This window comes from Barbus barbus (assembly GCF_936440315.1).
Source record: "Barbus barbus genome assembly, chromosome: 25".
Lineage (NCBI taxonomy): Eukaryota > Metazoa > Chordata > Actinopteri > Cypriniformes > Cyprinidae > Barbus > Barbus barbus.
Window position 1 is genome coordinate 3,075,299 of NC_136753.1, and position 15,462 is coordinate 3,090,760.

The window sequence follows — 15,462 nt, forward strand, 5'->3', positions numbered from 1 at the left end:
TTGTCATAATTATGACTTAATGATTATTACTTAGTATCTCATAAAGTTGACTTTTAAGTCCATGTTTTATCTTAATTATTCATTTTATTCTTTTTATTCTATGATTCTGACTTATAACCCATTGTCTTAAAATTCTTAAGTAAATAATAATTTTAAAAAATAAGTTAAGTGAATTGTCAAGTTCACTTAACTTTTTTTTTTAATTATTATATACTTAATAATTTTAAGACAACAGGTTTTTTTTAAGTTAAGTCAACGTATCACTTTTTACAGTGTAGTATGCCATAATTGACATTTTATGTCATAGTTATGAGTTACCAAATCATGTTTTTTCCTCATATGTAGTATAAAACCGCCTTCCATATTCAAGTTTAAATTAAATATTATGATTATTATGTTAAATATTTTGTTTACACTTTGGACCTCAGTGTACATTATACACATTATATATATATATGTATGATAAGAATGAAACTCAAAATGATTTCCAAGGACATATCCCTCTCTGAAGGTCTTAATGTGCATTTGCCCTAGAAAACAAATGGTTAGTGTGTAGTTTGGTGTCTGTTGTTAAACCAGTGGAAGATGTTTTGAGATCACAATGAATTATAAATCATTAAGTAGAGTGATTTGTTTCTCCAGAACGTTTCTGCTTAATGTTGTTTCTGGATGAGAGCACAAGATGATTGATGAGGGACAGACAGCTGTTGTTGTGCTGCACTGTTTTTGATTGGTATTTCATTCAAAAGGCGGTTCGTTTAGAAAAATGCGAAATTCATATTTAGTCTATTAGCTGAAGTGGGTTATTTAAAGAAATCATGGATGCTGGAACTGCACTTTCATGATTTATTTTTTCATAAGGGTTGTTTGTGGGCTGAGTGAGTTTGACTGGAGGTTTTCAGAGTGCAGAAGCTGTGAAGAGAGATACCTGACATGTTCAGTGCTGTCATCAGTCAATTTAGGTTTTTGTGTAGGCCTATTAAAAATATTGCCCATGCTTCCAGATGGTAAATGTGACATTTTGTGAGAAAAGTGAAGCAAGTCGTTTTAACTGTAGCAATAGTATCAAAATGTATCTTCTTTAGCTCAAATCATGCTAATTTTTTCAGACTGGCCAAACTAATGTGCACGTGTTCTAGAGTAAATGAATGCCTCTATCAAAAGCTGATAACTGAAAGTAACTGAAAGGCAGGATTACATTTCTACTGCCATTATTTTGTGAAAAAAAATCATTTTCCTAAGTGGTTTATGTCCTTCCTCTTATACTGTCTCTGCCATTACTAATTTTTAAGTTTAATGCAGCGATACTCTAAATGATAACTCTCTAATGTCTCAATTATTGGGAAAAATGTAGATTTTCATTAGGTTTGGCTGCTTTTATCAATATATTTTTCCATGTTTAATGTTAAAATTTATAATCAACATTTCACTCCCTTTGTCCACCATATTTTCACAGTGCATTCTGGGAGTGCCTTCTCCATGAGTTGTTATGCTGCCTTCAAGAACAGCCGATTTTTGGTGCCTTAACATACATTCATGAATGTGTATCAAATTATGGTTGTCACCCTTGCTTTTAAAACAGATATTCTATGATGCTGCAATTTTCTACCAGTAAACATAGAATTATTATCAAATTTAAGTACAACCCGAATTCCGGAAATGTTGGGACGTTTTTTAAATTTGAATAAAATGAAAACTAAAAGACTTTCAAATCACATGAGCCAATATTTTATTCACAATAGAACATAGATAACAAAACAAATGTTTAAACTGAGAAATTTTACAATTTTATGCACAAAAATGAGCTTATTTCAAAATTGATGCCTGCTACAGGTCTCAAAATAGTTGGGACGGGGGCATGTTTACCATGGTGTAGCATCTTCTTTTCAAAACAGTTTGAAGACGTCTGGGCATCGAGGTTATGAGTTTCTGGAGTTTTGGTGTTGGAATTTGGTCCCATTCTTGCCTGATATAGGTTTCCAGCTGCTGAAGAGTTCGTGGTCGTCTTTGATGTATTTAATGATGCGTCAAACGTTCTCTATAGGTGAAAGATCTGGACTGCAGGCAGGCCAATTTAGCACCCGGACTCTTCTACTATGAAGCCATGCTGTTGTAATAGCTGCAGTATGTGGTTTTGCATTGTCCTGCTGAAATACACAAGGCTTTCCCTGAAATAGACGTCATCTGGAGGGGAGCATATGTTGCTCTAAAACCTTTATATACCTTTGAGCATTCATAGTGCCTTCCAAAATATGTAAGCTGTCCATACCGTATGCATTTATACACCCCCATACCATCAGATATGCTGGCTTTTGAACTGAATGCTGATGACACGCTGGAAGGTCTCCCTGCTCTTTAGCCCGGAGGACACGGCGTCCGGAGAAAAATTTGAGAAGAATGTCAAATTTGGACTCGTCTGACCATAGAACACTTTTCCACTTTGAAACAGTCCATTTTAAATGAGCCTTGGCCCACAGGACACAACGGCGCTTCAGGACCATGTTCACAAATGGCTTCCTTTTTGCATGATAGAGCTTTAGTTGGCACGGCGGATTGTGTTTACCTACAGTGGTTTCTGGAAGTATTCCTGGGCCCATGTAGTAATTTCAGTGACAGAATCATACCGATGAGTGCTGCAGTGTCGTCTGAGGGCCTGAAGACCACGGGCATCCAACAAAGGTCTTCGGCCTCGTCCCTTAATTTCTTCAGTTTCTCTGAAACTTTTGATGATGCAATGCACTGTAGATGATGAGATTTGTAAAGCCTTTGCAATTTGACATTGAGGAATGTTGATTTTAAAGTGTTCCACAATATTATTGTGGACTCTGCCTTTCTAAGACATACCTTTTATGTTACAGACCTGATGTCAATTAACTTAATTAGTTGCTAGATGTTCTCCCAGCTGAATCTTTTCAAAATTTCTTCCTTTGTTACCCCAATGCCAACTTTTTTGAGACCTGTAGCAGGCATCAAATTTGAAATGAGCTCATTTAGTGGATAAAATTGTAAAATTTCTCCGTTTAAACATTTGTTATGTTCTATTGTGAATAAAATATTGGCTCATGTGATTTGAAATTTCATTCAAATTTAAAAAGCGTCCCAACATTTCCGGAATTCAGGTTGTAGATCGAATATATACAATTAAAAAAAATGTTCTTACAATAATTTGGTTAAATGTGCAATTGTCTTAGAAAATAAAACTGTTTAAAACATGAGCTTTGTTCAATTAAATTTAGCTTAAATTAACATAGCACTTAACTAGTTTGGGACCAAATCAAAAGTTTTGTTTTGTTCTTTTTTTACTTTATATTTCCTATAAATGTAATTTTTTTTGTAATAATTTGGTTAACACATTTAAATTTGACAAAGGCAGTCAATTTGTATGTGTGTTTTGTTTTTGTTTTTTGGTGTGTGTGTGTGTGTGTGTGTGTCAGACTTCCACCTATTTGTAAAGGGTTCAAATAATTCTTAAATATTAAAGAATGCAACATTTTAGGTAATCAAGTGAAAATCATTTTCTGTCTGTAACATCAGTTACTAAATGCCACTAACCTGAGTGGCAGATTGAATGATTTGGACCGAAGACAGTCTGTCCTTGTTGAGTTTGCATGAATGTAATTATTCTGTAAAGCTGAAATCCTGGGTTTTAATGCTAGCTCCCAATCATCCAGCATTCTACTTGCAATTCAGTCTTTGGACAACTTTAAGGCTATTTGACCAGAGATGGCGACTAAATATCTAGCTCAGGGAAACAGATCTTAGAGACCAACTTAAAACGACATGAAAGGCACCTCAGTCTTTGTCATTTTGGGAAATCTTCTTAGCATCACAGAGACATGTTAACAGGATCCAATGCCCGAGTGCTTATCGTCAAACGCTGTCAGATTTGCTCACAAGTAATCTGCTGCTAACGCACACCGTTCCTCTGAATGTTCCTCACCTGTCTGTGAGATAGGAGGGATATTCTCTGTGGTTTTCCTCGGTTCTGTAGCCATAAGCGTCTCTCTTTGACAGGAAGTGCAGATGCTGTTCCACAAGTTTTATCAGCGCCTGAATGCAGCAGCTGAAGTAAATCTTCAAGCAAATATGTTTAAACCAGCTGACAAAATTTTATCCAAGATGCCTTAAAAGTTAAAAAGTGACGGATTAGTCCTGCTGTGCACGAATGGACTGATTTCATTTCAAAGAAATTAACTGCAACTTTTAAAGAAAGATTTGGATTCTCATTAATAATTTCTATTAATTTCTGTAACTGTCAGTTGCTTTGGATAAGTGTCTGCTAAATGACTCTTTACTGGTCTCACATAGGAAAGTTTTTCCCACTTAGACTGCATGACCAATGTGTAAAGTACTCAACCACAGTTTGTTTTGTTTTACATGCAGATCTGATGTTTTACCCTGACAAATCTGATTGAAGGTTGCAATTTTCATAAAAAGCTTTCAAGTGTGCAAAGTATATTAGACTGATTGATTTATAATTTAAAAGTTTGTAGTTTAGTAAGATTTAAGAAATTACTTTATTCAGCAAGAATGCATTAAATTGATCAAAAGTAGACTTTTACAAAAAACATGCCATTCACAAAACATTCCCTGCCTCCTTGATGGTCAATTATTTAGTATTTTAGCTGGTTTGATTGGTTTCAATTACTACTAAAAACGTAATGCGCTCAATGCTTTTTAACCTCTTGTAGTGTTTTAATTAATAAGACAACATCTCCCAGATTTTCCCCTAAAATTCCAGAAAATTAGGAAAGATCTTCAGATTTGGACACAGATATCACCTCTTCCACCATCTTTTCAGCTGCAGGTATTTGCATCAGAATATCATCTCAGCGAAGGCATTCAGAAACACAGCATTGCAACTTTGTTCAAGGCCATGGCTGGTACTGTAATTAACATTGATTGTGACTTTGATGTGCTTTCTGGGGAAATGGAAATGTGCTCATCAAATCAGTTTCAGACATCATTAGCCGAGCAGCTCCGTCTCCTGTCAATTACTGGTTCACACGCTGTCTCTAATGGCAGCCTACAGTCCTTTATCACTCCCTTTATGCTGATTTTTGGAGAGAAAATCCGTTGTTTCATCATTAAACTGCATTTATTGTAGTTCTTCAAGCCAGCGTTGTGGCACTCGTTTAATGCAGTTTTAGATGCAAGTTTAGACTCTTGCACTTTACAGCAGGACAATTAAAAAAATTAACTAGTCAAAGAAAAATACTTGAAATACTTGAGTCTCAGGACCTAGAATATCCATGTAAATATTGGCAATCCACAAAAATGTCATGATGTTGGTAAATGTAAAGCGCTCAGAGGCAATACTGCAAATATTATAAATGCCGCTCATACAGATGAAGCTAATTGGCCTAGAACTCTTCTGATTGGTCCGTGTCCGATCTGCTCTAATAACCATTATCACAGGAATAATTACAGACTAGACTCAATGTTATTATTCCTCTCTCTCTCTCTCTCTCTCTCTCTCTCGTTCCCACTTCCGTGTTCGGTGTCCCTCAGAGGAAAGGTCTGATGTAAACTGGGTCACTCTCACACCCTGGAGTGCATGTTGAAAGCGTTCTGATTCTATTAACAGGCATATTCCTCCCCAGGCTCTTCTGACCCCATAACACGCTTTTTTAATTGTCATGCATAGTGAATTCCAACATTTGCAATAAAGAACTGTTTTTTGCTGAGAAGACATGTTGTGGAACCCAGTCCTCCAATAACCCGAAGCGTCCCTCTTACCTTCATGTGAAATTTAGTTTTAAAGTCTTTATCATACAAGTTAAAACAGCAGGGATCGTTTTCCCCCAGTGTAAATATTCAGATCGACTAAAAATGCAGCACACAGTTGAACATTTATTTGTCATTATTTGTTAAATTAAGTAGCAATATAATTGTTTCAAAGTACATTTTCCCCAGATTGAGCACTTGGAGTCACACTTCACTCATGATTTTATTTTCTTTCTGCACCGATTAATTAGTTATTTTAATATATTGACAAACAGCCCTAATATTTATTTATGCATGCATGCATGCATAAAGTATCTGCCAAATAACAGATCAAATGTAAACAAGAGTGTGAAAAAGAGAAGTCTATTTTCAATTACAGTATAATTTCCCCGAGGATATTTTGTATTGCACATTTTGTCTCATTGGAGCTATTATTGAAGCATCTTGTCAAAGGTAAGAAGGTCTCAGAGGTTTCTTTTAAAGTTTCTTAGATGAAGTAGACCCAAATGTTGGGATACATAACAAATATACAGCTGTAAAAATAACACGGGTTGCATAGCTCAAATCATTTAGTCTTCAGAAGCTTTGATGAGAAATCTGAGGTTAACTGGGTTTAAACAAAATTACAGAAAAATGGCAGAAACTTTTTAAAATACCCATTTATTATCAGTAACTCCTGAGTAATTATATGATGACTGCATTCATCAGCTTATGCGCTCTTAAACAGGACTGTATACCACACACACATAAACCGGCCCACAGTTCATGACCCAGGGCTAAAGTACTCGCCAGAACTCTGGCTTTTAAACACAAAACCAGGCTTCACCTCAAAGGTTCACCCAGGGAAACAGGAGAGAACTATCGCATTACTGGGGGAAACTTTTAAATTAAAGAGACCCAAGTTGGAGGGCCTTCATGTAGGCCTGAGAGAACAATGGCTGCTTTCTGTCTTCATGAGACTTCAAAGCTGCGTGCCGTGAAGGAACAGAGTTCTGCTTTGTTGTGGAAAGCCACAGATGTTGCTCTAGTTCTAGACGCCCTTGTAAGCACTTCAAGAGGTATTCAATAGCCCAGCCTCCCACACGCTGCCTCTTAACCGTGTCCTTCACTCTCACTGCGTCATCGTGAATGGACCAGCGAGTTTCCATGCTGTTCTTTTTAATCTGCTGTAATATCATTCAACTTTAAAATCTTTTAAAATTTTTAATGTAAACTTTCACAAAAATGGCTGGTGAAAAAAATTATTTAAAAAATCTATTCGTATATATTAAAGTTTTCAAATTTTGTGTGCAATGTGATTTAACATTATATTTGTGCATGTTTCTAATGTGCATAATTTCTCAGAAATACAGAAACAAAACAGTTCTTCATTAATATGGTTTCAAATTTATTATTAAATTAATAAAGGTTTCTTTTTTAATCCTAATTTATGCAATCTTATTCATGTGGGATGTTTATCTGTGATTAACCTATTATTCAGAAACATATGCCTCCATAATGTTTATTTTTTTATTATTATTATTACAGATGAAATATAGGGCAAATGCATATTTAAAACATTGGTAAATTCAATCCAAAAGAGAAATTCAGTCAATTGTTAGTATATTCCTGAATTGTTGCGATGATACATTTCAGAGAGTAAGCTGATGTATATTGTACTGTTGTTGTTTTTTATTTTTTTGGTTAATCTTATATTGTATTGATTTTTTAAAATACCTGTTATTACAAAGATTAACTTTTAAACTTACAAAATTACAATAAAACAGGTAATAATTCAAGTTACATATATTCTGCTGTGAGGGGCGTCCACACAATTTTATAAACTTGCACACATTACTTTGTTTTCTTTCTCTAAAATGGAACTAAAACAAAACTTTCATTGGTAAGCAGTCCTAGTACACTATTCTTACATGTGTGTGTGTTTATTTATTTCTGTTTTATATATTTGCCAAGGCAAAATTGAACCTCTGTAGGTACCACTTGATTTAATTAAAAATGGCAACTTTTCATATTTTGCTACATTATCATGCATCTATCCGCCTCATAGACATAAGTCACAATTACTGTATGTTTAAATGTATCTCTTCAGTGACTTATACTCTACATTTTTATTTCTTTGATCCATTCAACTAATCCAGATTCATTAATTCATTAATTGCACCTTCTTCATCTCTACCCATCTCACCCTCCAAATAATCAATTCTTTTATTATCCAAAGCAGCAAACACTCAAAGGATTTGAGCTCTCCCGTTATTCTTTGATGATTGGGCAGCGGTAAACTTCAAAGGGAAAACTCTTCATTCTGACTGGCTGGAGTTCTGATCAAACTCAGTGAAATGTTGCCAGTGTGTTCACTTTGCTCCTGGATTCTCCCGTGAGTTGTTTGAGGTGCGTAACTTTGGGAACTAAAAGGATTCTGGTTCGACAAGGCTTCATTGGCTATAGGCGTAACTGCGAGAGCCATAATGCGCAATGACCCACTGCAAGCTTTCCTTCAGGTGCGTAAAGAGTATTCTCTGAGCTGAACTTATCGTTTTGATGGATTTAAAGCATGCATGTTGACTCAATATTTTAAGCATTAACTTTCAGCATTCATTTGCACAAAACATGGTGCCAGTGTGATTCAGAGCAGTGGTTCTCACTCTTAATAATTGCCTTAAACAGGGCAAGTGCTCGAATAAAGAGCTGGATTAGAGAACCAATCAATCAAGCAAACATACGTTTTAAGTATTGATATTTTATTTCGCAGGATCGGACGCCAATCTCCACCCCAGAATGCATCAAAGGATCCCCCTTGATGTTGCTGGAAGACACCTGTAATCGCATCTGCCATTCCCGTGCATCCAGATCCATGGAGCACCACCAGCACGTCTCATATGAAGGCTCCCCACCAAAGCTCTTCCATCCCTGGAGAAGTGATGCAACTTTCTCACAGCACCTCCAGACCCCATTAAATCCACACCACGAAATGCCACTGACACCCCCGACGGACCACTATGACTTCTCGCCCCTGAAGATGTTGCCTTGTGCGTCAGCATGCGCTACTCTTGCCACGTCTTACGTGCCCACGCACACTGGACTTTTGGACCAATGGTGGACTGCCAATCACTCCTCAACACATCAGTTTGAGATCCCCCGCGGGTGGGTTCTGGGTCACCCCGAGCTCGGCCAGTACCAGACTCAAATCGCCACCCTGTTGCACTCCAAGTCTCGCAGATGCCGGAGGTGCATGTGCCCAAACTGCCAAAAGAGCAGCGACGCGCCGGGGAAGAGAAAGCAGCACGTGTGCCACCTGCCGGGCTGCGGGAAGGTGTACGGCAAGACGTCGCACCTGAAGGCGCACCTGAGGTGGCACGCAGGTGAGCGGCCGTTCGTCTGCAGCTGGATGTTCTGCGGGAAGAGCTTCACGCGCTCAGACGAGCTCCAGAGGCACCTGCGCACGCACACCGGCGAGAAGCGCTTCACCTGCCCAGACTGCGCCAAACGCTTCACGCGCAGCGACCATCTGGCCAAACACCTGAAGACGCACCTGATGCGCAAGAACAGACCGCTGTTCCCCGTGCTGGATCACGTCAACACAACTCTTGAACAGAAGTCCTAGATCGTATTTTGCGAGCACTTTTTGCAGGCCATCTAAGCAAATATAAAAAGTTGGGGTGTGTTTTTAATTCAAGTTAAATCTTTAAATTGGGGCAAGTTGTCACATTTGTTTGTGAATGTTTTAAATGTGAATATACATTTTATTAATTACAATATTTGTTGGACAAAACAATAGTTTCGCATTTTTGTGTGTTTGCTCTTTCATATCGATTGTTTTCATAACTGGTTTAAATATTACAGAAAAACAAGCTGTTTTGAGACATCTTAAGCCATATAATGACAACATGCTCAACAGACTTTCTGAGTAATGTTCAAAAGCGTTTTATCGTCAGGATTTAAGGTAAGTGTCTATATAGAATTTTTTTGACCCTAAAAAAATAAAGTTAACCATATACAATATGGAAACACTCAAGATATTAACTTATGCAAAAACGTTAATTGGCATTTACCTTCGTTTTCAAAAAGACATTAGGCTACTTGGAGGCTATATAAAGTGTATAAAAAAAATTTTACCCACACCAAAAACAAATGCACGATTTTATTCGTTTTTTTGATAACTTGAAAGTTAAAATACTCATGGACCAAAGAACATTATTTATTATTTAGAAGAGTATTGTGTTTACTGTATACTATTATTATTATTAATAATACAGTAAGGTTATGCTGTAATATATTGTGTAATACAAATATATTGTGTTTGTATTTTGTTTGGGACTGGAGCCAGTATTTTAAGTGTTACGTAAGACGTAAGGAGCACGTTGCCTTGCCTCCAGTTGCTATGGAAACAGGACGCTTTTTCCGCTGCAAGCTTCCGGTGCGACGAGGCTTAAAGTCGAAAGAAACTTCAGAAAGCTGTTACTGTAGGTTTGACGTTTTATGGCAGACAGCAGTAAAACTAAAATATTACCCCTTCAGCTCTCAAATACAGTCGATAGATCTTTCTAACAAATAAAGTTAGACACTTCGCACAGATGAACAGGTAAGAGCGCTTAGATATGGTACTTTAACGTTGAGTTATTAGCCAATATGTTTTGCATGACTTCCATTTTCGACGTTATTTTTCACAGTTTATGCCTGTTTTGCTACTTTAGTTCGCTGTAAATATAACACTGTTGACTTACTGTACATGGAGACTTGGACTGTTAGCTATATGTTAAAATAACATCAGGGCCCAAGGCATATTTTTACATTAACTCATCATGAACACACAATTGTATTTGAAACATTTTTATGATTTTTATTAGTAGAAACACACTTTATTTTACTTTAGATAATGGCTTTACCATTTCTTAAAGAGCTGTTTTTTATTGATTATAAGTTTACAGTGTGTTGGAAGGCCCTCAGACGTCTCATCCAAAGCCAATGAAAAGGTCAGTGGCAGGACAATCTATATTTGGAGATCATTCATGTTCCAGTTCGATACTGATATTGTGTTTTCTTTCATATTAGAAACAATTGTATCTGATGTTGATCACTGTGCTATTTTAGTAGCATATGTATCTTTTTAAAGCATTGTTTTGACTTCATATTTTGTCTTTTTTCTGTTTCTGTTAAAGGAGGTTGCACCATTAAAACCAGTGATAGGCAGCTCAGCAGGTAAAATAATATAGGCGTTCGTCTGCAGGAATTAATATCTATCTATACATAGTTACATGCACGTGACAACGGTCTGTCTTGGTTTCCTTAAGGCTTATTTTTCTTCTGAAAGGGTTAATGAAATTAACTGCTTTGTTCTGTAGATCCAGTGGCAAAAGAATCAGTGGAATGGAAACCAAAGTAGGTTTTAAAATGTGTTTCTAGGTCACTGCGATTGTATTGTTTGAATTCAAACAATTTTTATTGGATTTTCCAGTCTTTTGACTTCAATATGTTTTTCGATACATACAATACGCTTTACTTGATTTAAAAAACATGTCCATGTCAAATGCATTAGGTGCTTTGTTTGATTTTGTGTAGGCAACACAAACCAAAACTCAGTGGAAAGACAGAAGGACAGGGACCCTCTGTAAACTCTGAGACAACAAATATGAAACTCAAAGCTCCGAGTTTCACAAGGTAAAAGCAGTAGAGACATTTTATAACAGTGATTAATGAACAAAAATTGCATGCAGCTCTCAGTCAACAGGTCAATGTAAAAGAACTGGGATATTTACAGTTAAAGAATAGTTGACCCAAAATAAAAATTTGCTGAAAATGTACTGACCTCAGGCCAACCTTGATTTAGATGAGTTTGATTCTTCATTGGAACAGATTTGGATAAATTTAGCATACATCACTTGCTCAGCAATGGATCCTCTGCAGTGAATGGGTGCCGTCAGAATGAGAGTCCAAACAGCTGATAAAAACATCACAATAATCCACACCACTCCAGTCCATCAGTTAATGTCTTGTGAAGCCAAAAGCTGCATGTTTGTTCGAAAAAAATCCATCAAGATGTTTTTAACAGTATCCATAATACTGCTTTCTCCAGTGAAAACGTTGTTTCATCTGAATCAGGAGAGAAATATGCACAGATTTACAAGCGAAAACAGTCCAAAACAGTTTAAAATAAAATGACGGTGGATTTTGTTGTGAGAAGACAGCAGGTGATGCACTTTTTCACTGGATGAAATGTTATTGTGGATTATGGAGTCCACGTAATTTGACCAGAAGTGATGATTTAAAACCATCTTAATTATGAATGTGTTTTTACAAACAAGCATCTTTTCGCATCAGAAGATGCTAACTGATAGACTGGAGTGGTGTGGATTACTTGTGGATTATTGTGATGTTTTTATCAGCTGTTTGGACTCTCATTCTGACGGCACCCATTCACTGCAGAGGATACATTGCTGAGCAAGTGATGGAATGCTACATTTCTCCAAATCTTGAATGGGCTGAGGGTAAGAAAACTATTTCTTTAAACTTATTTACTTGAAATAAGAATGCTTATATACAACATTTTTATTGTACTGATCCACTTCAGCCATCATTTAGATGCTTTGGTTTTGATTTTGTATATATAGGCAAATGAAAGCAAAACTTGGTGAAAAGACAGAGGGTCAGGATCCTTCTATAAAGACAGAGGTCAATCCTTCCCTGAACTCTGAAACATCAGATACCACACTCAAAGTGCACACTTCCAAGCGGTAAAAACAAAAGCATTTCATTTCACAAAATAATAACTAAAAGCAACAAGTTTTCTATAGTAGAGAATTAGGATAAGTGCACAGTACTAAAAGGAATAAAGAAGCAATCTTATTTTTAATTTGAGTATATCAGTTGCTTTTTGTATTCCGGTCAGCATGCTCTTTGGGTCATGCATGGGATGTGGTTTATGGGCTGTACATGCATAAAGCAGGGAAGCTGATGGCATTCATTCGCTCCAGTGATCTCTAATAGTTTACCTTTTATCACACATTTTTTTTCAGCAGCAGAGGGTATAATGCCTCTAAAGCTCCGTCCTTCAGAAATGTAACCACGCATGGACATAAACTACCTAAACAGGGTCCCCCTATTATGACAGGTACTGAATCTGTTTTATTCTTTAGCTCTTTTCAGCACATTTATTGTTCCATCTATTTGTCTCAGATTATCTGAAGCATTTTGTGATACCCATGGTGTCCAAAATGGATTTTCTTTTTCAATTAAAGCATTAGAAAAGCAAGGAGAATGTGATGTCCAGTCAGAAAGTGTGCATGAACTACATATCCAGGCCCCTCGAGTAGTGCTGTCTGCAAATGACCAGGATACTCATGAGGTACAGAGTGAAGAGGATGGAAATGAGAGCGCTGAAGGACACGTGCCGCTAGAATTGTTTGCAGAGGTGAGGCATGTAGGACACGTCATGTACCTGATGTGTTTGAAAATGACTGCTGACTAAACAAATGTTCTGTTTTTGTTTCTATGAATCCAGTTTCTACAGGCTGTGATGACAAAGAATTACCAGCTTGCAAAGAAACTCTGTCAGATGAGTATGTAGCCATGTGAATTGGTGTTGTTTACAATTGCCACTTCTCATATAAATGATATTGATGTTTTCATCATTCTTTAAATTCAGTTTTAATTTATGAGCCTCAGAACTCAGAGGCCAAGAGCTTCCTGCCTCTCATTGAAGAAAAATTACTGATAGGTGAGATTATAATCTATCTATCTATCTATCTATCTATCTATCTATCTATCTATCTATCTATCTATCTATCTATCTATCTATCTATCTATCTATCTATCTATCTATCTATCAGTTTATTTTTGACATGGTAGTTCCACTTTGCTTTGACCCTTAAATTGTTCAATTTTTAAAAAGAATTTACATTCTTATGACAAAAACATAAGCTTTTTACTATGATTTTCCTATTTAGTCTTTAAATGAACATAGTGATATGTATTTCTAAATTGCTTTAACCAAAAATGTTTTTATAAGCACCGCAGACATTAATGAAAATTAAATACCATTAATTAATTAGAAGCAATGGGTAACTTTAATAATGTGCGAGCAAAGACTTGAAATGCAAGTGTGTTGAATTCACCTCCTTTATCTGGATATGATTATTAATTCTAGAAGCAGATGAGGAATCGGATGATGATGATGATGATGATGATGAAGAATCTGATGATTCTGACACATCTGATGATGATGACATTGAAGATGATGATGATGAGTCCTCAGATGACGAGTCTTCTGACAGCACAGATGATACATTATCATCTTCATCATAAACAACAAACAGTTTAGTAGATCTAGTGGTCCTAATCACATACAGTATGGTTTTAGTATTAATACATCTAATGCTCATAAACAATGTGTGTCATGTTTAGAATCTCATGCATGCTCAGTTATGTCTAGTTCTGACTGGATTTATTATATTCTGCGTGAATTGTAATCTATATGTCTTAAGATAATAAAGTAGCTATCACCTACTTTCGGTTTAGTTGTTGAAAGGTGCAAGACATTATAGCACCATCTAATGGAGGGGAAACATCAGTTTGACAATTTGAACCGGGGTTAGTTGTCACACTGGAATGTTGTCAAAAAGCTCCCCATCTAACAAGGAACGTTCTTTTTGGCTAATGTTCTGGGAAGGTTCTCTCAACATTATTAATAAACGTTTTAATTGGACGTTCATCTAACATTTATCTTGCATTCATAAATGTTACTACTTGTTTTAGAATTTTCAGAGAACATTCGAAGCATTCCCATAATGTTTACCGAATGATAAAATGGTCGTTAAAACATATAAAAACTGGACGTTAAGACAACATGAAAATGTACTTAGAATATAATTTTTGTGTAATTAGGTCATCTCTATAATATATACTATAATATTTTGGGTAGTAGAAATATAAAAATGCTTTTTGGCTGTGTTGAATTCAAACGTCTTCAAATGAATTGAAACTACAGTTGTTGTGAATTTTATTCTCTATAATCAGTTTCAAGTATAGTATTATTTTTTAAATAGCTGTTGCATGGGTGAACACAAAACCACAATGAGTTAAGAGGAAATAACGATGTTTGCGTTCACTACTTTTTTGTTGTCAAAACTTGCGCCTACAGGGTTTGAATATGGAAAAACCCACCCAGAGAAATACTGAAAAATGCGTGACAACTAGCCCCGGTGTCTTCTGGATACAGGTATGGACCGAGCGGAGCTGTCCAGGTGCTGAAAAGGCTGTAATGATACTGCGCGCTTATAATTAACAACAACCAATGAAAAGTTGCCGTCAGTATTGACAAGTGTAATCAGCAGAGGTTCTGAAATAAACCATCCTACAGGCATGAACACAGCATTTCGAGTGATTTTCCAGGGCGCTGCCCAAAAATCCTTCATTCAAGTTCAAGTTGGTCTGTTCTCTGTTGCCATCTCGTGGATGTCGGTGTTGTTTTAGTTCCAGATGTCTCATCTAGGTTAGGGGCTGATCCACAAGTCATGCAATTAAAGAAAAAACAAATTCTAAAATGTTGTTACATTAGAATACAATCAAAATTGTTTATGGTTTCCCTCCAAAATAACAAGAAACACCTGAGCTCGTCCTCGTGATGTCTCTCTGTCTGACTCTCTCTCCCTCTCTCTCTCTTTCTCTCACTCCCACGGTATTTTGGCGTGTGCGTGTGTGTGTGTGTGTGTGTATATATATATTACTCGGAGAATTAAACTT

At 36.5% G+C, this 15,462-nt stretch overlaps 2 protein-coding genes across 2 annotated transcripts; both read left to right on the top strand.

The window, feature by feature from the left end:
• Positions 1–8,192: 8,192 nt before the first annotated feature.
• Positions 8,193–9,328, top strand: LOC306844770 (transcription factor Sp5-like; the record flags this gene model as incomplete). Its single annotated transcript, XM_079377151.1, has 2 exons — positions 8,193–8,225; positions 8,477–9,328. The coding sequence occupies 2 exons, from the start codon at positions 8,193–8,195 to the stop codon at positions 9,326–9,328; spliced, it is 885 nt and encodes a 294-aa protein (XP_079233277.1).
• Positions 9,329–10,092: 764 nt separating this feature from the next.
• erich2 (glutamate-rich 2) lies at positions 10,093–15,091 on the top strand. The gene is made up of 11 exons (XM_079377391.1): positions 10,093–10,306; positions 10,646–10,697; positions 10,884–10,923; positions 11,067–11,103; positions 11,284–11,382; positions 12,333–12,455; positions 12,738–12,832; positions 12,960–13,132; positions 13,223–13,280; positions 13,367–13,438; positions 13,868–15,091. The coding sequence occupies exons 1-11, from the start codon at positions 10,299–10,301 to the stop codon at positions 14,023–14,025; spliced, it is 915 nt and encodes a 304-aa protein (XP_079233517.1). The 5' UTR covers positions 10,093–10,298; the 3' UTR covers positions 14,026–15,091.
• Positions 15,092–15,462: the final 371 nt, after the last annotated feature.

Excerpts from the sequence above, each read along its gene's own strand:
- erich2 (XM_079377391.1), top strand. Across the intron at positions 11,383-12,332 it reads AAAGCTCCGAGTTTCACAAG|GCAAATGAAAGCAAAACTTG; the intron begins GTAAAAGCAGTA and ends TTGTATATATAG. Across the intron at positions 13,281-13,366 it reads AAAGAAACTCTGTCAGATGA|TTTTAATTTATGAGCCTCAG; the intron begins GTATGTAGCCAT and ends CTTTAAATTCAG.